The following is a 25,595-nucleotide window of genomic DNA, read 5'->3' on the forward strand; positions in this document are numbered from 1 at the left end:
TATTGACTGAAGGAATGGAAGACGGGAAGCGTGGTGCGGCTGCGAATAGAAAGGGGTGACATAGTTGGAGTTGAATCTGTGGAGCGCTCAGGCGTTTGGTGCGGACACCTCGCGGAGTCCTTTCTCACTGCCGTCTTGTGCGGGAGGCTTGTCCCTCCCTACCTGCTCCAGGCTGAGGCTGCCCTGGTGCATCTGTCCGCCGATTCATGTGAGTGACGTCGCGGAGGGTCCCAGAGTAGGCAGATTGCTATCGTAAGAGTCCCCTTTCCCTTACTTGCCCTCGGGAGATCAGACCTGGCCTGCGGATACGAGTGAGAAGGCAGCTCATACCAGCACCAATCTGGGCATCACGCACTAGGGAAGAGCTTTGAATCTTTTGAAGAACTCACATTTGAGAAACTGGATACGGAGCCAAGAGATAGGATGCTGCTAGGAAAGATATATTTAGAAACATGTTTACGTGTTTGTGTGTGTGAGAGAGAGAGGGGAGGGCAGAGAGAGAGAGAGAGAGAGAGAGAGAGAGAGAAGAAACTGAACAGTGATGGGGGTGGGGAGACAGGAATTCATTTCTCAAGTAGTTATTAAGCACTCACTGGGTTCCTGGTACTGTTTCAGGCACCGGGAAAAGAGCAATGAATAAAACAGACCAAAATGCCTGCCTCTCTGTAGTTCACATTTTATTGAGGAAGGCATATACTAAACAAAGTTAAGAAATGCTATATTTTAGGTCGTAACAAGTGTTGAAGAGAAAAATAATACAGCAGGGAAGGAGGATATAGGTTGCAATTTTAGTGTTGCCAGGGAAGGCTTCACTGAAAAGATGACTTTCGAGTAGAGAGCTGACAGTAGTGAGAGAACCATACAGAGTTCTTGGGGAAGTACAGTCAGGCACAGCGACCAGCCACTGCAAAAGCTGTGAAGCAGAAACTTGCCTGAATAGCAAGAAGCCTGTGAGTCAGAGTAAAATTGTTAAAGCTGGAGACAAAATTAGAGAAAGCAAGTGCAGGTCATGAAGGGTTTTGAGAATATCTAAAACATTGGACGGTTTTGAGCAGTGGAGTGATGTTCTGACTTACTTTTTAAAAGGATCTCTTTGGGTGCTACCGAGATAGACAGAAGTGGACAGGGTAGAAGAAAGACCAGTTAGGCTTTTGCAGTAATCCAGAGGAGACAGGACCGAGCCCTGACAAGGGGTGGGTAAGAAGTGGCCAGTCAGATTCCTAGTGTACTTAATTTTGATACGTAAGTGTATTTATTACTGGATGATGAGGTAATTTTCTTTAATTAGGTTTCGGAAAGTTTAAAAGTGAATCGTAATGTGAGTTTTGGAGTGACGAGTTAAAATATGGCTCTGCCGTTTAATATTTGAATGGATTTAGACGAGTCACATAATTTCTCTGAGGTTATAAAATGGAAATATCTCACTAGGTTGTAAAGATTAAATGACAATGTATGTACTGTGCCTGGCTCATTAAAGTAATGGCTATTATTAGCTGTGTTTTTGAATAAGAAATAAGAGAGGTGAGTGCACCTGTGGGTGGAAAGGGATGGTTAAATCCTATTGAAGAAACTTTGAACCAGGTAGAAGATGCCCCTGGTGTGTGTTAAGAGGGCGTGGAAGACCTAGACATACCCCTTTTAAAATTTTATGCATATTTCACTGGACAGGAAGGTTTTCTATGTTAATAGCCATAGTATCTGAAGTACATGAACCAACCTCTCATTGCCATTCTTTAAAACCTGCCGGACCCTCATTATGAAGGGAAATAAGGCGTCTGGTGAGAAAAGGAAATCAAGAATAAATACAAATTTCTAGTTACAAAATGGTTAAGTCATGATGATGTACAACTATAGTTAATAATACTGTATTGCATATTTGAAAGGAGAATGGATCTTGAAGATTAACATAAGAAAAAATGTAACTATGATGAAGGATATTAACTGGACTATTGTGATTATTTTATAATATACTGTATATAAATATCGTGCTCTTCATTTGAAACAACTATGATGTTATATGTCAATTATACCTAAATAAAAAATTAAAAGTTAGAATTTTTTTTTAAAGTCATACAGCCAATGAGTGGCAGAGCTCAAATTTGAATTAATTCTCTGACCACCCACTAAATAAATAAATAAATAAGAACTTTCACAAAAAGCATAGTTTTATATCTTTCTGTATTTTGACAAAGGTTGCTAAAAGACCCCTGGAATTACTGGCAGTTGCCAGTACTATATATTTTGAACGTCTCTGGGATGCATCATTCTCAGAATATTTAATTTTGTTTACCTTTAATTTCATTATTGACATTTGATTCATTTTAAATCCTAGCAGGAGTTTTATTCTAGTTCTAAAGAGTACCATATTGTGTGGCACTGTAATAAAGATGTTCTCAGAACGGGGTAACTTGGCAATTAGATTGTGAAACAAATGGAGGAAAGGGGTTTGGAAAGTGAGAATAGGGATGGGTAGGAGAAGAGAGAAAAAATTGATTAAAATGCTGTGGTTTATCAGTTCTGATAAACACATTTTTTTCATATTTACTACTCTGAAATATTATCATTTTATTATTGTCAACATCTTAAAAATCTCTATAGACTTAAGTGGCAGTTATGACTAGTTGTCAGGTTTCACACTTGTGCACAGTTGGTCATAATTTAATATTGTCATCAGTTTGGTTGACTTATGTGTACAGTTAGTATATACTTGTTCAGTTTAATTTTCATTTTAAATATCATTTAAAAAATGAATTAGCATTAAAATGAAAAGTTATCGTGTATGCAGAAGTACAAGGAAACAAAAGATTGATATAAGATAAAAATAGCGCTAAATTTAAAGTAAGTTTTTCAATAAATGATACAGGGTGTAACTAAGTGATAAGAAAGCATCAGGTTAGTTAACCAGCAGTGTTTTTTTCTTAATGGTACATATAATAATAGAGCATCTTGTTATTGGGGCCATTTTACAATTGATAGCATCTTAGATTTGATGAAATATGGTACTAGAGTATCTAAGAAGAATATAAATTTTTTTTGCAATTCTGAGACAGCGAAATCATAAGTTTTGTCAAGTAGAGAAACATTTACAAATTCTGTAGAGTTCCCAGTCTATAAAATAAGTTTAAATCTGCTCTAAAACTTTCATTTCAAACCAATAGCTTATTTGTTTATATTTGGTTCCAACATTGGGAGCCTGGGACAGGGGATTTGTTATTTAAAAGAAAAGAAATAACTGGCAATTTAGAATCATTGTGGGGAAGAATGTTGAGGTTGATGAGGTACAAGAAATGATAGGAATTTCAGAAATAATCTTTTATATGTGTTTTAATGATTAAGATGTAGTCTAAATTCACATATTTAGTAAAACCAGCTTGAACTTTTATGAAGTTTTTATGATTAGAAGCATCTTAACAGCAGTGGTGTTTTAGGCTTGATGAAATATGAACATTGAGATAAACAATGTGAAGGGGCAGTATAATTTAGATAATACTTTTCAAAAACTTATAAAAATATGTTCATTTTATGTTTTTAATTTAGTAAAGAAAATTCTTGACTCTGACTATCCAAGAACAGTTAACATACTTATGTACTGTTTTCTGTGTCTTATTTTCTCTCTTTATAATTTTTATATTTGTAATTACTGTATCATGCCTATTTTAATCTCATAGTTGTTTTTTTTTTTTTTAATTTTAGCACAGACTAAGCCAGCATTCTCAAACTGTTTTAAAGAATACTAGTTTCCAATAACTATTAATAGCTGTTCTTTGGTTAGGATTCTGTGGTTAAGTACATTAGGAAATGCTTTATAATTATATCCTTTAAATTATAGAAATTATAGCTTGGGCATTAAAACAGGTAACTCCAGAATCAGACAGACCTGTTTCGGTTCTCATTAACTTACTAGTCATGTGATCTGGAGCAAATTAATTTTAATTCAGTTTTCTTCTCTGTATAATGGAGATAATTCCAGTATTCATAGGTGATGTATGTAAAGCATTTAGCCAGCCCATAATAATAAGTGCTCCACAATGTTACCTGTTATTAATATAATCCTATAATAATGAGAAATTCTATGTATATAAACATATTAAAAGCTCTGAGGAGACTAAGGAAACTTTTAGAGTTTTGAAATTCAGTGAGTACCCAATGTAAAATTGAAAATCACCGTGAAGAAATTGACATAAAATAGTAAATGAGCACTGAGTTGAAGGTAAAAGATTTTCCTGTGCTTTAAGCAGTGTCATTGTTCAACTAGTGGGTTACCTTAAGCATAAACTCATTTTAAAAAAAAATTGTCCAATTTACTGTTTCCCTATGTGTTTGAAAGCTTAGTGAGTACAGAGAACATTTTAAATTTGCTACTTACTATAAACCCCACACATGGCTCAAAATCAGGGACTGTAAGTAAAATTGAGGTCATGAACTTTATAGGGACTTGGCAGGTAACAAATTCAGACTACAGGGAGTGATGAAGTTTGTTTGCCTTGTTTAAAGACATTTGCATTCAATTACAAACACTGTTAACCCTGGAACATAAGGGCATCCCTGATCTGCGTGGCGACAGTTGTAATCTCCAGAATAGACTAAAGATCAGGAATAAACACTGAAGAACATCAGCATAAAGTACAGGTTAAGAAAACGGAGCCATAAAAGATGTCAAGGAAGTAGGTGAAATCAGATAAATATCCTCATTTCGTAAATTAAGACAATGAAGCATAGAGAAATTAAGTAAATTTACCAAAGTCACACAGCCTGTTAAGTATGAGATTCAACCAAGATTTGTTGGCTGTAATTACTTTTTGAAAAAACTATGCTCTTCTGCCAGTGCCAGTGATCATTATCTGCATATTACTAGAAAACGTTGACATAAATTTGTGCATCCTAGTTATATTTTTGAAAAATCTGACAGTTAATCAACAACTACTAAAAAACCTGTTTTCAAAACTTCTAAAATCAATAAATAGTTCTTAGCATTTGAGAAAAGCTTTGCCAATGCATAAACATGACTAGAAACTAATCCAAAATATCTCATGAGAATTATTTTTAATACTGGAATCATGAATAATATTGTCAAGGTAACCAGTTATTTATGTGTAGAGAAAAAGTTGACACTGGTTAGTAGCTAGTGTATTTTATAGTCATTCTTAAGCTTTCTTTTGCCACAAAAACTTGATTATTGCCAGAGAAATGACAATCCTATGATATTTACTCTCCTCTTTTAATGAGACTTTTGTAGTATTGTTGATAGTGTAGCAGTTAAAACAGTTTAACCTAATACATCACTGTATGATGTGAAGCACAAATGATTTGAAACTGTTGGAAAATTATTGCAAAACCAAATGAGAACTTTGTTCACTAGTAATTAGAATGTAGAGCATTTTCAAGTTTTAAATTTACATGATCTTAAGTTTATGGTTCAGTGAACTTTTTAAATAGACTTTATTTTTTAGAGCAGTCTTAGGTTCACAGCAAAATTGAGCAAAAGGCATTTGGTGATTTTTTTTTTTTTTCCTTCCTTAAACCAGAACAATTTACATGATTCTCGTAAAACAATTTTTCTCTTGGTATTCTTGGCCAGTTCTTTGCATTTGGCAAATTGATATATGTGGCTTATCCTGGATTGCTTTGCATTCTGAGCTAGAGCTTAAAACTGTTCTGCCAGTTCTTAGAAGACCTTCACAAGGCATTTGAACTGAAATCTGTTGTATGCATTTGAGTGTTTCTTTTTTGTATACCATTTATTTAAATAATCTCAAGTCTGTTATCTTTTGAGTTTTCAGTTATGGCAGTATCTATTTGTAGGGAAAAGTATGCAGATATTTTCAGTTAGCTGTTTTGTATTCCTGAGGACAAGCATCCGTAGATATATTTTACACATTATGAATACAACATGAGAATTAATGTAAATATATTAATATTTATCACCCCATGTACTATATATACTGATCACACACAAAAAAATAACATATGGCTTAGCCAAATTAGGTACATTTTAATGTCAGTCTTTATAATTTATATTGTTTATTTCTTAACCCTTAAGATAACAAACAAAAAAACTACCTAGTGATTTAGAAATTATCATGACACAATCCACTATGCTGTGAGCTTCTTTAAGGTGGGGATTGTATATATAGCCTATCTTTTGTTCCCAAAATTTTGCTAGTGCCTGACATATATTAGCTATGTGCCAGAAATCTTAATTATTACTCATGGGGTCTCATTTTGCCCCATATCAACACTATGAGATAAATAAAATTATCTCCATTTTACAATTGAGAAAACTGAGTCCCAGAGAGGTTAAGGAATTCATTGAAGTTCACACAGCTGTTAAGTCGTAGAGGGGTAAAGGATATATTTGATCCAAGGTCTGTGATTTCCAAGTCCATTTTTTTTTAATTATTAAATTTTATTTTATTACTTTTGTAATAAGATCTTAATATTCTATGTAAAGAGAAGGATTTAGAATATTATGTACCTCGTGGTGTTGTGATGATTAAATAAGTTAACACTAAAGCGCTTAGAAAAGGACCTGGCAGATACTAAAGATAACGTAAACGCTGGCTGTTATTACCTAATAATTCCTATCAGGAAATTTGAAATGACTTCTAATATTCATAATTATTTTATATATGAATGATTGAATAGGATCATTCATCCTTCTCTATTCTCAATATTTTAAAACTTGATGGCCTAAATATGTTTTCCACTAACATTTCTCTTTGTTACTAACATGTTATCTTTTTCTTTCTTTATCTCATGTTTTGTCTAATCATTTGGTTACAAATCATTTTTACTGAACATTTCAGGTGATAATACATTTCTCAGTCCTGGTTTTATTTGCCAATTTGCAATTTAAAACTAGAATTTAAGCAAGTATTTGTAAACTTATAGCCAAGTATATAAATTATACTTATTTTATAATATATTTATAGTTATAATTAAATTTCTAAAATATACATGTATATACCATATTAGTGCCGTGCAGTATTTAAAGGTAAAGCATAAGAATTATCTTGACGTTAGATGAATTTTTACTTTTTTTTGGTATTTGTGTGATATATATGTTTGAATTACTATCCAAATTATAAATTGTTACACTTTCATCTATATAATCAGATAAAAAAGAACAATTCCTAGTATTGTTCATAATTAACTTTATCTTTTGTTAATGCGAAATATTTGGCAGTTTAAATTTTAACATGAATTAATCAGAATATTTGCTTATATGCATTTTCTGCACATGACATGTTTTCTATGAATTATTATAAAATTAAAATTCTAATAATTTTTATTTACAAAGGTCACAGTATATTTACTGACATTTCTGAGTAGGCACATAATTAATATCGATATTCTCCTAATTGTTGATCTTTTTCATTTACTATTTCTTTTCTAAGCACGTGTTCCTTAAAATTGTGCATAATTAAAAATTCAGTAGAAATATCTAAAATACAATAGTAACATATGAAGAAAGAATTCAGCAGTTCTTTACTTTGGAACACAGGTGTGTGGTATTCAGTTATTATAGCTTAGTTAAAGTTATTGTTCTTTTCTCTGAATGTTCCCATCTTGTGTCATAATATTCAGCAGTATTTTAAAGCTTTCTTTAAAAACTTTCCTATCTAAAATGTAGTTAAATAGCATGTTTTCTGCATTTAGGAAAAAGATTAATTTCCTATTTCAAAGTCGGGAATTAGTTAATTTAACATTTCTGCCTTTGGATTGGTCTGTGGGAAAATATGTTTTTTCTAACATAGAAAATATGTTTCTATGTTTTTCTAACATATTGATGTTACAGTAGAAAATGTTTTTCTTTTCAGACTGCTTGTTCACATTATCCTGTACAATAAATATATTCCTTCTACAGTATAATTTATCACTTTTATCTTTTAGGATTTTCTGCCGTTTCTTGGCAAAAATGGCAAACAATGATGCTGTTCTGAAAAGACTGGAACAGAAAGGTGCAGAGGCAGATCAAATTATTGAATATCTTAAGCAGCAAGTTGCTCTTCTTAAGGAAAAAGCAGGTAAGAAAGTTTAAAATTTTCTCTGAAGATACTTAAAATTAATTCTTATATTGACATACCAAAAAAATGAAAAACATTTACCACATAAATTATTACTTCATCATCTTGATGATAACTTTTAGTCTTTTAATATTTTGAGAGAGATTATAGTCTAAGATTAAGATAAATTAGAATTAGTATATACTAAATGTATGATATGTAAAGAAAACAATGTTTTAATTCAAGACATTAAAGGAAAATTAATGTTTAAGTTGGTATAGAATCAAATTAAACATGAAGAAAATAGAGTGAAATCAAATATAAACTGAAATATCTCCTCTAATCTTATATGGAAGAGAATGTAGGTTTTTATATTACTCTCTACTAAGGTATTTTCTGAAATGATTTTTAAATTTTTTTCTGATACTTCTCTAAGTTTTACTTAGAAATTGCTGTGATCAAATATATAAAAATGTCAAATCTGAATTTCTGCTTTCAGGATTTAGGTTGATTAAGTATATTTTATTTTCCAGTAGCTAATATTAATTTCATAATGAAAATTTCAAAATCTTTTACCATCATTAATAAAAATGCTTTTCTTGGCCACATTGCGCTGTGAATGTCTTACAGAATCCTACATTTTTATTATCCAAACTTTTTTCCTTTTATCAATTCTTTTTTCTTGATTTTCTAATAGTTTTATTTCTCTTTTATAGTGTTTTATAAACATTTTTCCTTATTTTTCCTAAATTTTTTAAAGAATTTTAAAATTTTTTCTTAAAATTCTTAATATTTCTTCCCATTAGGAAGATGAAAATTAGAGATAATCAGTGCTTCTGTGTGATATAATGTATGTTATAAACTGAACTTTTTTTCTTACATGGATGACCATTTCTTACCATCTTGATTGGCATTTCAGTTTTGCTAATTAAAAAAAAGGAACCTTTCTATACTCGTTACATGTTTATTCTTAACCTTTATTATTATTCTCTTTTGTCAGCCTATATTGGTGGGTCTCAGCCCTATTCCTCCTGTTTTAAAATAAATACTTTTTAAAATTTCTTTTAATATCTTGTAAAAAACATATTTCTTCGATAAAATAATCCACGTATACTCATAATTTCAAAAACATAACCCAGTATATAATATAGAGGAGAATTAAAAAGTAGTCTACCAAAACAATAATTCATAAAGATCTATGCACTCCTGTATTCATGGTAGCACAATTTACAACAGCCAAGATATGGAAGCAACCAAAATACTCATCAGCAGACAATTGGATAAAGAAGTTTTTGTTCATATATACAATGGAATATTACTCGGCCATTAAAAAGTGAAATCCTACCATTTGCAACAACATGGGTAGACGTAGAGAGTATTGTGCTAAGTGAAATAAGTCAGACAGAGAAAGATAAATACCATATGATTTCACTTATATGTGGAATCTAAGGAACAAAAAGAGCAAACTAATCAAAAACAGTCTTACAAATATAGAAGACAATCTGGTGATGGCCTGAGGGGAGTGGGGTTATAACGGGGGCTAAGAGAAAGGGGTGAAGGGTTAAAGAAGTACAAATTAGTAGTAGATAGATGGTCACAGTGATGGAGAACATGGCACAGAGAATGTTGTTAGCATTAGTGTAGTGGTTCAGTGGAGAGCCAGAGGAGAGAAGGAATAATTAGGGAGATCATTTTATAAATTATATAAATGCTTAACCAATGTACTGTTTATTTGAAACCAATAATAAAATTTTTTTAAAAAGTAGTTCATAGTAGTAATAATAAAAATATGTACTTCAATAAATAAACAATTAAGCAGGACTATATATTTAGGATTATTTGTATTTATATATAAAAAATAGTTAGAATCTAGGCTCAAATAATTAATAGTATTTTAACCTGTACAAATATACAATAGGTCACTGGAAGATTTTTTAGGGTGGGAAACAGTTCTTCATTTTATAGAAATAGCTAGCATATTAGAGGACATCTAGCATCCTTGCCCCCTGCCCATTAAATGCCAGTAATGACTTCTGTTTTTTGTGACAAATAAAAATACTCCCTTAGATTTTCAAAATCCCACCTAGGGAGCAGTACCAAGCACACTGAGAATCATTGTTTTTCTTTTACATTTTTGTATCCCTGTTGCTTACCTTTAACACACATATCTTGAGTAAATTTTTGACATTATTTCACTCATTGAATGTTTGACCAGCTTAACTTCTAACATTATGAATGTTACTTTTACATGGTAATGACTAAAAAAAAAAATGAGAATAGTTATTTATTGTTTGGTATCATTATTAGATCTCAAGACTTTTTTTAAAAAATAAATAATTTAATCTAATATCTGTCTCACAGTTTTATGTTATTGACACTTCAAACCACATTCTTATGTTGTCATAATCATCTTTATAGAAGCTAGGAAAATGATTTATAAATAAAACCTTTTATGTTCCACTATTACTTCATAGATATATTCTCTCTCTTAAAAATCATATTATTTTAATAAATATTAAACTCTGATGTAAAGGAACTGGCCAAACATTTGCTTATTAGTATTCTAGCTACGTTTATATTAGATATGCTCTCTTTTCAGGTAGCATTCATAACAAACCTTTTAGAAGACACAGCTATACTTAACTGGATTTTCTTCTAGTTTTGCAGGCAACTTTGAGAGAAGAGAAGAAACTTCGAGTTGAAAATGCTAAGTTGAAGAAAGAAATTGAAGAATTGAAGCAAGAACTAATTCAGGCAGAAATTAAAAATGGAGGTGATTAAATGTAGAAATGATACATTATCATTAATAATTATATATCATTTGATGTTTATTAAGTTAGGTATTATGCTTGGTTTCTCATCTTACCCTCACAGTAGCCCTGCTGTGCCTTCTTTCTCCTTTATAGAGGAGAAAATGGAGTCATAAAAAAGGCAGATGATCTTGCCTGAGGTTATGTAAAAAGTGGCAAAGCTAGAGTTCAAAAACCTATGCTTTTAATTTCTATACAGTAATTTAACTTTATCATCCCTGTTCCCTATTGAATAGTTGTTGAAAAAACTCTAATAATATTTAGTTAACATTTATTAAGTGTTACTATATGACAGACCCTGTGTGCCAAGTCCTTTACACACATTATATATTTTCTCTAAAACTATATATACTCAAATACTCTTGTTTTGTACATGATAAATTTGAAGCTTAAGAGATTTAAAGTAATTCGCATGAAATTGTACAATTTTTCAATTATCCAAGTCAGCAGATAATTATCATTTTAAGTATTATGTTGTAGATTAAATTTTTTTTAATTTGAAAGCATCCAGATAATTTTACATTATTTTAAGACATTAATAATAATAGTTCTATTACAATTTCAAAATATCATGCAGAAAGGCATTATTCCTTTGGCCATTATTCTATCAGTGAATTGTTTTGAATGCTGTAGGTTGAACTCTGCCCTAGCTAAATAAAAGTAAGGAAAAATCAATATATATGCTTATAACTGTCAACTAGAGAAAATATCACTTGTCAATGGAAAATTTGTGGCTAATTGATGTTTTCCAAGACTAGGGGATTTAGAATTACAGGTATAGAACTAAATAAACATTTAAAATATTAGCAGCATTAAAATGCTTTTCATTTCTCCCAGTTCTATAAGATTACCCTGAAATATTAAACTTTTCAACTCTAATCTTATTGCGATGCTAAAACAAATCAAGAGTTTGAATTAAAGTATTCTGTCTAATCGTGAAACAAAATAGAAATAGATGGAGTTTTACATTACTAAAAAAAAAACCAGCCTCCAGAGAAATTTAAAAATACCCCAGAAAAGTGGTCTGAATATTGGCCAGAATTTAAGCCACATCAAAATTCCTGACAAGATTACATTTTTCCATGTTCACAAGGCTGTAAGAATGTTTTTTAACATAGCTGAAGGAATCTTTGCTTCTTTAAAACGTTGATTTTTTTGAAATAGAATTATAGGCAAGTAATGCTGTCTTTCCATTAATTCTGATATAGAAATGACTATTAATAGACACCTTCCTAGTTGATTGTTCAACATAAAAGAAAACAGGTGAAAAACATGCCATCTTGCCAGACCGTGAAAGTATAGTCTCTGGAGACAGACTGCCTGAGTATGAATTTTTATTCCCCACTCCTTATGTGTGTTGTGGGCCAGTTTAACTTCTTAACTTCTGTATGGTTCAGGTTGATCATTTATAAATGGGGATTTGAATAGAACTTACTGCTTAGGATATTAATGAGAATTACATGAGTAGATTCATATAAAGCATTTTGAAAAGTGTCTGAGTCCATAATAAATATTAGCTGTTATCTGTAATTTTCTCTGATTAGTCATTAGTGATTAAATGATTAAAATAAACTTAAAATAAATTCATAGTTAAAATAAACTTAATTTCTTGGCAGACTTTTTACAATTTTAGATAGTAGAGACTTGATAATTATATACAGTGAATTTATCTTTTAAAGAGAGTTCGTATTTGTGATTCACAATTTCATGTTTTCCATCTTGTGTGTTGTTTAATGTAAATGACATCTATTTCATTTTCTGCATCAGTGAAACAAATACCATGTCCATCTAGTACTCTACTGCAAGCTAATTCCACGGTTTCTGAAAATGTGATGCAGTCCGTACTATTAACAACCATGTCTTCTGGTACCAAAGAACAGATAAAAGGAGGAGGAGAAGAAGCAAAGAAGGTGAAAGAGAAAATTGAAAAGAAAGGTATTTTATCTTAAGGTTATTTGGCTCTCAAGTGGTTTATCAGATCTCAGCAGTTTTGATAATAATAGTGATGTCAAAAAGAAAGTTTAAACTTTTACAAACTAGAATAAAATTAAGAACAACATGGTATTGGAGCGTAGAAGCTGGGCCTTTAAGGATGTTGAAGGTTGACCGGGTCAACAGTTATGTGACATTTGAGGTAGAAGGACCAGCATAGAAAGTAGAGATTAAATGTAGAGGCCTATATATAGTTTGATATAACTAAATTTTAGTGTCTATTCGGGGGATAATTTTAGAGAAGTCACAGATAAAAAGTTAGCTTATGGCCAGTTGCAAAGATAGGAAAAGGATATTCTGGTTAAAGCAGAATGTCTAAACTAAAGCGTGGGGATGGTAAGTTTTTAGGAACACATAAGAACTGAGGTAGAAAGTATATCATCATCTACTTAGGCAACCAGACTAGAAAGCTTAGAGTCAAAAATAACCTGTCCCATTCCCTTTATTTTCATATATAATTGACCAAAACCTAAATTCCTATCACTGAAACATATCTAGAACCCAGCTATGTGCCTCCATTTTGTTAGGTGCTACCTTAGTTCAGGTTCTTATGATCATTTACCTGAATTAATGTTAAACTCTCATCTTTTCTAGCTTATCCTTACTACTAAAACTATTTTTCTAATCATAAATTTGATTCTCTTTTTTAACCTATTCTACTTTACTCCTTTCTAGAATTCATTTTCCCAGATTTAGCTAAAAAAATGATTTTCTAATTCATTATCCATACCTTTCATAAGATTTATATTTATCTAAAAATTTTTTGGAAAATATAAAATGGCTAAGGGATTTACGAACTCTAATCCAAGCTAATTCAGCATCTAACACTTGTCAGTTCCTTTTGGTAAACATTTGTAGCTTCTATTAGTTAGAAGTAGATAGGGGCCATACATCTCTCTAGCTAACTTCATCACTAGGCGGTATGGTGCCAATGAAATAAGTGAGACTAATTCTAGCACTTTGTAAAATTTATTAACAATTATGCAGCCTGTTCTAAGTTTGGCGAAGTCTGTACTCAAAGAAGATAAGTTATTGTAACTATAGGATTAGTCAACCTTCTAGTCAAATGAGACAGCAGAGTCCTCTTTTGTGGGAGGAGAAAGCACACAAGACCAAATGGAACACCTCTGTCCAAGGGAATTTTCTGTGATGATGGAAATGCTGTAAAGCTACATTATCCAACACAGTGTCCAATAGCCACATCTAGCTCTTAAACATTTGAAATGAGTCTTCTGTGACTAAAGGACTGAATTTTTAATTTTTTAAATTTAAATGTAAATACCTACATGTAGTTGGTAGCTACAACATTGAACAACGCTGGAATAGAGGATTATTCCATAAGTGTTTTGCTGCTAGGATTGCCAGATTTCAAAATTCTGCTCATGCAAGGGCTATGGTGCCCATGTAATCTTTCAAGACTGCCACATATAAGCATCACTCATTTGTCAAGGAAATATTTCTAAAAGCCCTTTTGATGACTAACAAAGTTCTTGGTATAGATTTTAATATTTGTGATCACCTCTAGAATGTGCATTCCTGACAAAGGGATTACAAATGCTTAGCAGATAGATTAAAGTTAAAAAATATATGTGGATATAGATATACTGTTATACTGCAGTGTTTCAAAGTAAATAAATAGTTTATTACTCAAAGATAACTACTATTAAAATTTTTGTTACATGTTCTCATAATTTTGTATATATATTTTGTATAACATTTGGGTTTTTACCATTAAAAAAACTTTGCCTAATATGTTACATAGAAAATGATATTTTTAGTAATTTCTAATAAGATTAAAAATTGTCCATTATTTTGAATTAGCTTTATCTCCTCTTTTGTAAACTGTTTTGGTATAAACTGTGAATGTCATTTACACAAAATCATCTTTTCCTACACCAGGCAGAATTATTCTCTGCTTCTGTATTTCTTTGTATATGTATTGTTTATCACATATTGATTAATACATCTGTCTTCTTTAAAAGTGATTTTCAGTGCCTTGATAGCATGGGCCACTCATCTTAATATTTTAGTGCCTTAGATCTCAGTAAATATTTGTTCAAAGATTAAACAAAGATATAGTTCAGAGAAAATGCTTCCAGGCCACAATAGCTTATCTCTACCCTGAGGATTCAAAGGTAAGTTTTTATTTTGTTTTACATCTTTTTTCTGCCAGAGAAGCTAAACATAAACTCTTTACAGGTTACATTTTGATTCAGTGACTAAAGTAATCATATGCTAATAAGAGTTAGATGAGCACATAAATAAAAGTAGAATTTTAAAATTACAACAGAATAAAATATTCTCTTCTGCTCAAACAGTTGCTGTGGATAAACCTAAAGCCCTAATAAGTTTTCAGGGAAATAAAAGAAATGGAGAAATTCATAGTATACTTATTGCTGTGTTTAACTGATGAGAGAAACATTTTATCAGTAAAATTATATTTGATTGCAGTTCATTTCATCAGTTGACTACGGATTGTGGTGTTCATTCTAAATACAGAATTTTTCACTTTCTAAAGAATCACAGTAAAATTTTTAAAGGATTTTCTATAGCTCTGTTTTAGAGAAAAGCAGACTCTCTTTGCGAAAGACCGTTTGGTAAATAGTTAAGCTTTACGGGCCATAAAGGCCTGTCACAACTATTCAACTCTACTGTAGTGCAAAAGTATCCATTGACAATATGTAAATGAACAAACATGGTTATGTTGTAAATAAAACTTTGACAGAAACAGTATGTGCTAGATTGGTCCATGTGCCATAGTTTACCAACCTGTACTCTATGTCCTTAGAGATATAAGCCGTTATTTAACAGAGAAATAGCTAAAATAGGAATCAACATTCTGTGACTTGCATAATTCCTGTTACTTAAATGAAAATAGGAAATCAACACTTTTTTTTCTTTTAAGCTCATCAATATTGATGCTATGGAGTTTTTCATAGTGTATTTTTTTTTATTTACTTTTGATATTTACCCATTCATAAATATTTTTAGGAGAGAAAAAGGAGAAGAAACCTCAATCAGTAGCAGGAAGTGCTGACTCTAAGCCAATAGATGTTTCCCGTCTGGATCTTCGCATCGGTTGTATCATCACTGCCAAAAAACATCCTGATGCAGATTCTTTGTATGTAGAAGAAATAGATGTTGGAGAAGCAGCCCCAAGAACAGTTGTCAGTGGCCTGGTAAACCATGTTCCTCTTGAACAGGTAATTTGTGCAACTAAAATTACTTCCACAAATACATGTCACTCTTATTTCCTTTTTCTTTGATGTTTTTCCATGTAATTTTGTATCAGATGACCAAACATGAGTCAATATTGATTAGTTCATTTGATTAGTTTGAATGTGATGAATTCCACCAAAAAAGTGCATAAAACTACCAAAACTTTGCAAAAGATTTATATATTAGGATTAGATTCATGGGGATAAAAGAAGATAAGATGTATTATTTTTTTCTCAATTAAAAATGTTTTTAGTTTAGTATTTAATATAAAATATATATATTTATCATCATTGTTCCATGATGGGGTTTATTATTCCTTGATTTTTTAAAGTCAGTGTAATATACACCCAGATCGTATCAATCTAAAAGTAAGAGAACAAGTTTTATTTCTTTGTAACTACAGAAATATGTTTATACTTTAAGAAAAAAGAAAAGAGGGAGTCATGGGATTAAATTGCAATTTTTAATGGTATTCTTTTAGTTCAAAATCAGATGTTTTGTACTTTGTTATTAGATATTTAAAAATATAAAAATAGGTATATATGAACATATGTATGTAAGAAATATATATATATTTCTAATGACAATGGAAAGAATTAATGACAATAATAGCTTTTAATTTGTTCTTTCAAGATGTCTTCTATAGTAATTTGAATCACCTACCTATATTTCTTCTGCCCCTTGATACTTCAGATATTGCAGACAGTAGACGTCAACATTAAGAACTGCTTTTATTGATTGCCAGCTCTGTTGTTTATTGGCTTTGTGAACTTGGACAAATCTCTACATTTATTTATTCATATTTCTAGATACAAATATTTATTGACTACCTGTGGTATACCAGGAACTATTCTAGACAGTTGAATTAAGATGATACATTTGTTAAAAAAAAAAAGAAGCCCTGCTTTTTGCGAAGCTTACATTCCTATGAGGTAGTCAGAAAATCTTAGTATAGTATGTTAAATCGTGATAAGTATCAAGAAAAAAATTAGGGAAGAATCTAGGAAGTATCGAAGCTAAGATGATAATATCATTTTATATAAAGTAGTCTGGGAAGGCCTCATGCAGTGATATTTAAGTAAAAGTCTAAGAAAATGAAGAAAACAAGTCATATGTCTGTCTGGTGGAAGACCATTTCAGGCAGCTAAATCAGATGTGTGCCTGAGATGTTCACAGAATAGCCGGAGGCAATGTCATTATAGCACAGTAAGTAAGGGAGAATGTCATATGAAATAAAATCAGATAGTTACTAAATAACATAGGGTCTTATAGATCATTGTAAAGACATTGGCTTTTATTCTGAGTGAGATGAAAAGTATTAGAGGATTTTTGATCTAAGGAGTACCATAGTCTGCCTCTATTATTGGGATCACCTGGCTGCTCTGTGGTGGGAAGAAAGATGGAATTAAGGGGATCAATGATATTTCTCTTAACTATGAAAAAAATATGTAGATTTGGCACATGTATGTGTTTTTTGTTTCCTTTTTTAACATTCATCTTGTATAGGACCAGGACTTACTCATAACTGCTTATGAAGGTAGGTTCATAAGGAGCCTTGACAAAAAAGAACCAACTGATCTTAAGCTAGTTAAATTTATATACCTAAAGAAGCAGTCACCATAAGTCCAGCAACCACCTTACACTGTACAATGCTATCACAGTGTTATTGATTATATTCCCTATACTATATATTACATCCCCATGATTTGCTTTATACCTGGAAATTTGAACCTTTTATTCCGCTTCATCTTGTATGTGAATAGTCCCTCTTGCTGCCTTCAAGATTCTCTCTTTATTTTTAACTTTTGCCATTATAATTATAGTATGTTTTGGTGTGGGTCTCTTTGAATTCGTCTTATTTGAAACTGTGCTTCCTGGACATAGATATCTTTTCCTTCCCCAGATTAGGAAAGTTTTCAGCCATTATTTCTTAGATAAGCTTTCTGCCCTTTTATTTCTCTCTTCTCTTTCTGGGATCCCTATAATGAGAATGTTAGTGTGTTCACTGTTGTCCCAGAGGTTCTTTTTAACTCTATCATTTTTTTAAATATCTTAAAAGCCTTGCCTCTGGTCTTCAAACTATAATTCATTGTCAGGTTGTAGATTTTCTTTTCTTGTTCGTATAGGCTTTATAACAACAACAAAAGATAACAATAATACCAAGATACAGCCACAAAAATAGAACATGTGATATTTAGCATATTACGTGTACCTTAATGTATTCTAGGCATTATTATTCCAAATTCTGTACATCTTAATCATTGATTTGTGGTTCACACAGATGCAAAATCGGATGGTGATTTTACTTTGTAACCTAAAACCTGCAAAGATGAGGGGAGTACTATCTCAAGCAATGCTGATGTGTGCTAGTTCACCAGAGAAAGTTGAAATCTTGGCACCTCCTAATGGGTCTGTTCCTGGAGACAGAATTACTTTTGATGCTTTTCCTGGTAAGTATTAATCATCATTTAAAGTAGTTTGGAAATTGTTCTCAAAGTGATGTTTGTAATATCTAAGTTTAAAATCAATACTGTCTTTGAATCAAACCTATTTATGACTCTTGTTGTTATTGAGGTCATTATCATTGAGATCATTGCAGTTAGCTCAAGATGGCATATTAAGCAGAGTCATTTAACTATCCCCCTCTCCATGAATGCACAAATTATATAAAACACCAGAGAGAGTTTTTGCCTTAGATAAAATACTAAATATATAATCTCTGCATAGCAGAAGAGTATGAAATAGATAGAAAGCAAATTAATGTGCTGCAAAATCATTTCGGCTATAGATTATCTCAGTGTAATACAGAAATACAAACATGAAAAATTCAGATGGAGAAAAATATATAAAAAATATATAATTCTCAGTCCATTTAATATACTTGCATATGCTTTTACTTGACTCATGGGTTAGAAAAAAATCTCTGTTAAAACTCATATGTATTTTAATAATCTAAAAGAAATTTCATTTCATATTGCTTGTTTTCTTCAGTAAAATGCTCCTGAGACAGATGAGGCTTCATAGTACATGAGAAAGTTTCTTCAAATAATTCTTTGAAACAGAAGAGAAAGAATGCTTGGCAGATGGAGAATAAATATTTCTTTCATAAAAGAGGAAAGACCTCATAAGAGGAAAAACAGTTAGAAATTAAAAGACTGCATTTATTTAAAGGATATTCATTTGACTAGAATAATGGGGAAAGCAGAAATTAGGATAACAAGTAGAATTAGGTTTAATCATCAGAATTGATTTGGAGACATATTTGTAGAAAACAGCTGAATTTTAATGTAATAGCAAGGCTGATGTGATTATATGGGCCTGTTTTTTTTAATCCTGTATTGTGTTTGATGAAATATTAGAATATGAAGAATTTTAATATTGAAATAAGATAGAAAATGTGGATGAAAGCATAGGTTGATTTCCTTGAAACTCAGCTCTCCACTCCTAATCAAAAGTAGACTAATTAAAAAACACAGGCTTGTTTGATGAGTGTCTGTGACCTTGAATGCATGTATATGTCTTGAAACTTAGTAGATTTGAAACCATAACCGTCTATGCTTTATTGATTGATTTATTGATTAATTGATTGTAAATTGGGTTTTGGGAAAATCCTAGTCTGAATCATTTCTCAAAGCAACATGATGACTTTAGGTCCTAGGAGCATGTGGTCACCACTCTTTTACCACAATATCAAAACACTTTCCCAAACCTCACATTTTGGGATAAGCAATCATGTGTATATCAGACAAACCTGAACTTCTATTTAGAAGTCCCATTCACTAAATTGGAATATAGCAATAAAAGTAAACTTTTTCTTTAAGATTCAGTATGCATTGAATAAGCATAATCAAATCATGGTTTACCTTTCCAGATTAACATTTACCTTTTTATTTACATACTTAATATTTAAAATTTAAGATACTTAAAAATTATGTTTTACTTTTTAATGTAAATTATAGAGTCACATGTTTAGAAATAGACTAAATCTATTTAACCCACTATTTTACAGATTCGGAAACTGAGGCCTGACAAAATTTAGTAACTTGTTTAAAGTTATGTAGTTAGTAGAAAGATCAAATAGTAGATGTGCCTGAATCTAATACTTTAGCATTTTCATTTTTTGTTTGTTGCTTGCTATGAATTATATGGACTATTTCATTGATGAAGGCATGTAGTTCTTTTATATTTATAAGACAGCTTTAATTCCCTTACTTTATGGAATTAGCAAGTAAATATTTCAGCAGTTGAGTAAGTTATTATCTGGATGTTTCTGTTGAGTAAATTGAACACAAAGTTTTTCTTTAGTTACTGAGTGATTTTGCATTAGAGATGATAAAAGCCTCATATGGATTTCTTTCCTTTACTGTATTCTTCAGTCTTTCAGTTTGGCTTTTTCTGTGTTTATATTTACATTGTTCCAAAGTCTGATATTTCTTCCAAATTCATAGTTTTCCCTTGTGCCTTAGCACATGAATATGTGGAGAAGGTACAAAAAATACTTGTAAAGTGAAAGAAGAGAAAACCTAACTTGCAAATAAATGGTCCATGAAGTTGCTTGAATTATTTTATCACTTATAATAGGCTTAACCAAACTAAATAGCATTAAATAATTGATAAATTATTTACACGAAGGCCGTTAATATTCATCTTGCTTATACTTCCACATCAGTCACTGCTTCTGTAGCAGTTAATCTGAAAGGAAATAACAGTTAATACAATACAACACACCATTAGTTTCATTGTTTTTTTTCTTTTTCCAGAGAGAGCCATGATATCAGTGCTTTATTTTTCATCATCTGTTTTACATTTTAAAGCTTAAGGTGTCTGCTGGTACATTTTGATGTTCACTTGATGTGCTCAGTGTCTAGAGATTTACATTTCATGATATATATATTAAGTGTGGTATAGAAATAGGAATTGGGGCTCAAAACTTTGAATTGCTATTTGGCTTTGGCAAGGCTTTTACACTTAATGTTTTTTTCTCCAACTACAGAACCAGAAACTTCTATAGAGTTTAGAAGATGCCAAATAATATTTTATAACAATGGCTAAAAATCATCCCTACCTAAAACTTTTTTTAATCTTAAATGTGTGAAGTTATAAAATTTAGTATTTAAATGTGGTAACTAGTGCCTAAGGCACCAAGCAAAAATAACTTGAAAATACTATTACAGCTAGGAGACAAAGCAACGTTTGTTTTTTTATTTTATTTTTCCTATTTTTTTCTTTTGGAAAATGCACTAATTTTGGTCTAAAAATAAATGAGAATTTGCATTCAGACTTTTAACTTCTAAGACCATGTTCATTTCTACTCATAATGAGTTTTAGTAAGAACTATAAGTTAATGATTAATCACAAAGCATGTGTGATATGCAATAGTGTTTCACTTTTGGATCCATTTATTCTTTAACCCTTTTCTGGTTTAGGGAAAAGAAAATGCAGCTCTTTGCTTGCGTTCATTTAACTTCACTCATAGGAATGCTACGTCTTCTAGGATTTGACATTTTCAGTGATCGAACTACTGAAAACAGAATGCTATAAATAGAATGACGTCATTTGTTTCCAAAGACTATCAATATACTAGAGCGATGCGAATATAGTAATAAAAGCGAGATATTTCATGGCAGACTTTGGGGTTAAGGTTAGGACTGTCATCCATGAGTTATCTCACGGTAAACACTGCAGCTGCAAGCACCACCACCAGCAAGTATTCTCAGGGCAAACACGAAATGAGTTAAAAAAAAAAAAAGTCTGTATTTGATTCTTCTCTCTAAAAACCATTTCAATCAGTTTTCTCTCTCCACTGTTCAGCAAGGACTGCTCTGGTCAAGATGGCTAGTTCTCAGTCCTTTTCTTAATTTTCTTAATTAACTTCACTTCCAGGATTTCACTTTCCTAGTGATCTTACTGCTTCACTGGCTGCCTTTTTCACTTCCTTTGGTGATTCTTCTTCACCTCCCTGACCTCTGTTAAAGAGTGCCCCCGACCTTGACCTCTTCTCTTTTTCTTTCCCCAGTTGGCCTCTTTCATTCTTTCTCCTCCTTCCCCTGCCCCTCCCCTTCTTGTTCTTCCCTTCCCCCTCCTTCTCCCTCTCCCTTTCTTTCCACATTATTCTGTTGGCTATTTTATCCAGTCACTTACCTAGCTGCCTACTAGACTTCACTAACATGTCTCAAGGGAGAATACATATCCCTATCTTCCCCCTAGAATTCCCTTTTTCCGTAGTATTTTCTAGCTCATCTGACCGGAACTGTGTTCTCCCAGCTACTATTTATTTTCTCATGTAGCTTCTCTTTCAGAAAATCATAGCGATTGTACCTTCTGAACGTACCTGGAATCATTGTCATCGTCTCCACCACCACCACTTTGGTCTTGAAGCCAGCATCCCTTATCTAGATAATTGCAAGAGCCTTCTAACTGATCTTCCTTTTACTCTTGACCTTCTTCTGTTTTCAGTTATAGTAGGCAGAGTGATGTAGGTCAGAGCATATATATCTTCCTAGACCTGAGAAGCTTAATTTTCTGCTGAACCACAGCTTTTTGTACTTGGGGTTTATGTCTGTATTCAGCAGGAATTTACCACATAATTTATGCTCTTGATAAGAAGCTTTTACACAAATCTGAGACAGTCTGCTTCTTGAATTAACTCATTATCAGTTAAGCAACATCGTTTTTTTGGGGGGGAGGGCGGAGATTCAGAGTACTCCAACCTTCAAACAGTAAATATCTCAGCCTCCAGCTTTTCAGAGTTCTGGTATGCCCACTTCTGCACATGTTCTGTGTGCAAGCAAAGTAGGATTATAATCTTAGACTGGGAATGGTTTAGAAACAAAAAGTAAGAATCTTGTAGATATTTTATATATTGGTGGTGTTTTTCCTATTCTGTTTATTAATTAATAATGTTCAGTTAGACATTCTTAAAGGACTAAAAGAAACTCTCACTTATACTAGTTGGTCTTTTAGTTTCATTGCATGCTTCACTGTAAATACATTATTCAGTTAACTCTTCTGTCATCTCTGAAAACCTGCATATCAGAAGACAGTTTTATATGTTCTTGCCTGTTTAATGGCAGTTTCTGAAGGGCTAATAAAGAACAAAGCCACCATGGCCAACCAATTAGTTTTGTTATCTCCATGTATGTACAAGTGGAGAATAAATAGTAGTTAGTAAGATGTAATTAGAATATAGAATATAATTAGTTCCAGTAATGTTTAAATAATTATTTTTAAATAATTCCAAGAGATTTCAACTTGGGGATCAGTTAAAATCTAGAAAGTTATATTTCTATCATTACCGAATTATATTTTAGTAATATTCTTTTTATCGCCTCCAAGAAAAATCATCTTTTATTTAAAGTAAATGCTTAAGAGGTATATTACTATTTTTCATTGTTTCTTGAACTATTTCTTCATTCCAAATGTTTTTGAATATCCTCAACTCCTAAAATGCTGTTGTATTAAACTTCACTTTCTACTTCCTTATCATTCATTAAATAGAGAGTTTGCTTGGTATATTGGTAGTCTTTAAACTTAGATAGATATATTCTACAGTACATTTTTCTTTTATTGATTGTAAACTTTATAGTGCGAGTTACTATAAAGAGAGGGAATGGGGCATTATCCACTTGTTATTTGTTTCTTTTCTGAAGCATAGTTTATCAGGAGCCGAGGTACCATATTAGCAGAACAAAGGTTTTGGTGTCAAATCCTGACTCCACTTGTTGATTGTATGACTTTCAACAACTTTTCTCCTCCGAGCACAGTTTCTTTATATTTAAAATTAGAGTCAACGTTGTATGAATTACATGCAACAACATACAGTTTTGATTCTTAGAAAATGCTAGTCCTTGTCTCCTTACTAGTCTTTTCTGTCTCTTCCCATCTCACCAAATGGAATGGGCAGCAGATGAAACCCAAAGTGGTATATTTAGGTAGATGGTCCCAACATTTAAGCCATTTTTTAGTATTTATAAGAAATCTTTAAGCACTATGGCAGTAATCTAGTCATTTATTTTGTATGTCAAAACATATAGTAAAGCATAAGCTGCTTTTGCCGCAGGTAAAAGTATAACATGTCAAATTAGGTTCTCATCTCTTCACACTTTTTCTTTATGAACATCTTATATTTTTATTTTAATAATTTGGGGAATAAATTCGTAGAGCTATATTACCTGCAAAAACATTTATTTATTATAAGTGAAAAAATTAGTATTTATAAGAAAATGACAAAATATTTTACTAATCAAGATTATAAACTGCTGACATCATAAAAATAAATATTAAAAGTAAATGTCAAAATTCTGATCATGTCTAAAGATCAGAAAGTACTCCCAAGACAATTCACTAGAAATGTCTGTGGGCAATTTATATAATATGTTAGCTATGTGATTTTATTTTTCCCCAACAGGAGAGCCTGATAAAGAGCTGAATCCTAAGAAGAAGATTTGGGAGCAGATCCAGCCTGATCTTTACACTAATGATGAGTGTGTGGCTACATACAAAGGAGCTCCCTTTGAGGTGAAAGGGAAGGGAGTGTGTAGGGCTCAAACTATGACGAACAGTGGAATAAAATAAAATTAGAATGCTTCAGTTACTGAAATACATTGGAAAAACTTTAATAACAATAAAAAGAAATACATTTGTCACTTATACCTAAAATATAACTGGCTCTTTGTGCGCTTTCTCTTCTAGACTTAACTAGTCTTTTACCTAGTGTATATTATTTTCAGTTGATTAGAAAAACACTACATTTTTACCTATGATTTTTGATCCTTTAAAATGTAGGGAGGAAATGGCCTATGTTTTGTGATGATTTATTTTTTAGCAAGGATGTTGGTTAGCAGTTTGTTTTTCCTTTATACAGTTTTAGATGAACTTGATTCATATTTAGTTTCTTATTTGTAGGCACATGACACATGAAATTTCAGCCCTTGGGTTTTTAGTATATTGTGTATCTGTGTTATAAATCTCTCTCCCTTTTCAAAAATGATGAGTTGGAATTTTTGTAAGGTTTATCAACTAGTCACATTGTAATAATATTAAAAATGAACAGTTTGATTCTTGAGAGCCACGCATCATAAAATCTAGGAGACGTGGCATTTGAACATTATTGTTATTGCTTACCAAAATAACCCAGACTTGTATTTTTCAGGCAACTTTTTTGAAAGACTGAAATTTCCAACTGTGTATTGAACTTTACTTTCCATTTAGTGAAGTAATTAGTAATAAATTTTTCGTGACTCTGAAGCATAAACACATTGCAAAGTGTTGCCAGTGGAGCTTCCAATAAATGGACCATAAAAGCAGCAGTCTGTTTTTTTATTCTAGCTTACTTTAAAGATTGTGGGGTACCTAATAACAGATTACTCATAGCTTATCTTTAGAAGAGCATTTAAAATTTATATATTTTGCTTTTTCATGTACCATCAAACTGTCAATATATTTTAAGTAATGGTAGCTAAAAACTTATACACTAAGATGTCCAAAGTCTGTTTTCACTCATCTTCCAGATATTCTAGTAACAATGAAAATTAACTTAAGAATTATTAGCCTCAAGTTCATGACGACT

The 25,595-nt window shown here is 31.6% G+C and overlaps 1 protein-coding gene across 5 annotated transcripts; it reads left to right on the forward strand.

The window, feature by feature from the left end:
• Window positions 1-56: 56 nt before the first annotated feature.
• Window positions 57-25,329, forward strand: AIMP1 (aminoacyl tRNA synthetase complex interacting multifunctional protein 1). 5 transcript variants are annotated; one of them, XM_039848800.1, is made up of 7 exons: window positions 57-208; window positions 7,894-8,027; window positions 10,666-10,779; window positions 12,584-12,751; window positions 15,800-16,011; window positions 18,309-18,477; window positions 24,435-25,329. In XM_039848800.1, coding segments are annotated over exons 1-7 (966 nt in total). In that variant the 5' UTR covers window positions 57-206; the 3' UTR covers window positions 24,602-25,329. The 5 variants fall into 5 exon arrangements, with proteins under 5 accessions (XP_039704734.1, XP_039704737.1, XP_039704735.1 ...); XM_039848803.1 differs by lacking the exon at window positions 24,435-25,329 and adding an exon at window positions 19,019-20,587; XM_039848801.1 differs by having other exon boundaries at window positions 100-235; window positions 24,435-25,320.
• The last annotated feature ends 266 nt before the right edge of the window (window positions 25,330-25,595 follow it).

Source organism: Pteropus medius, unplaced genomic scaffold (assembly GCF_902729225.1).
Source record: "Pteropus medius unplaced genomic scaffold, Ma_sr-lr_union100, whole genome shotgun sequence".
Lineage (NCBI taxonomy): Eukaryota > Metazoa > Chordata > Mammalia > Chiroptera > Pteropodidae > Pteropus > Pteropus medius.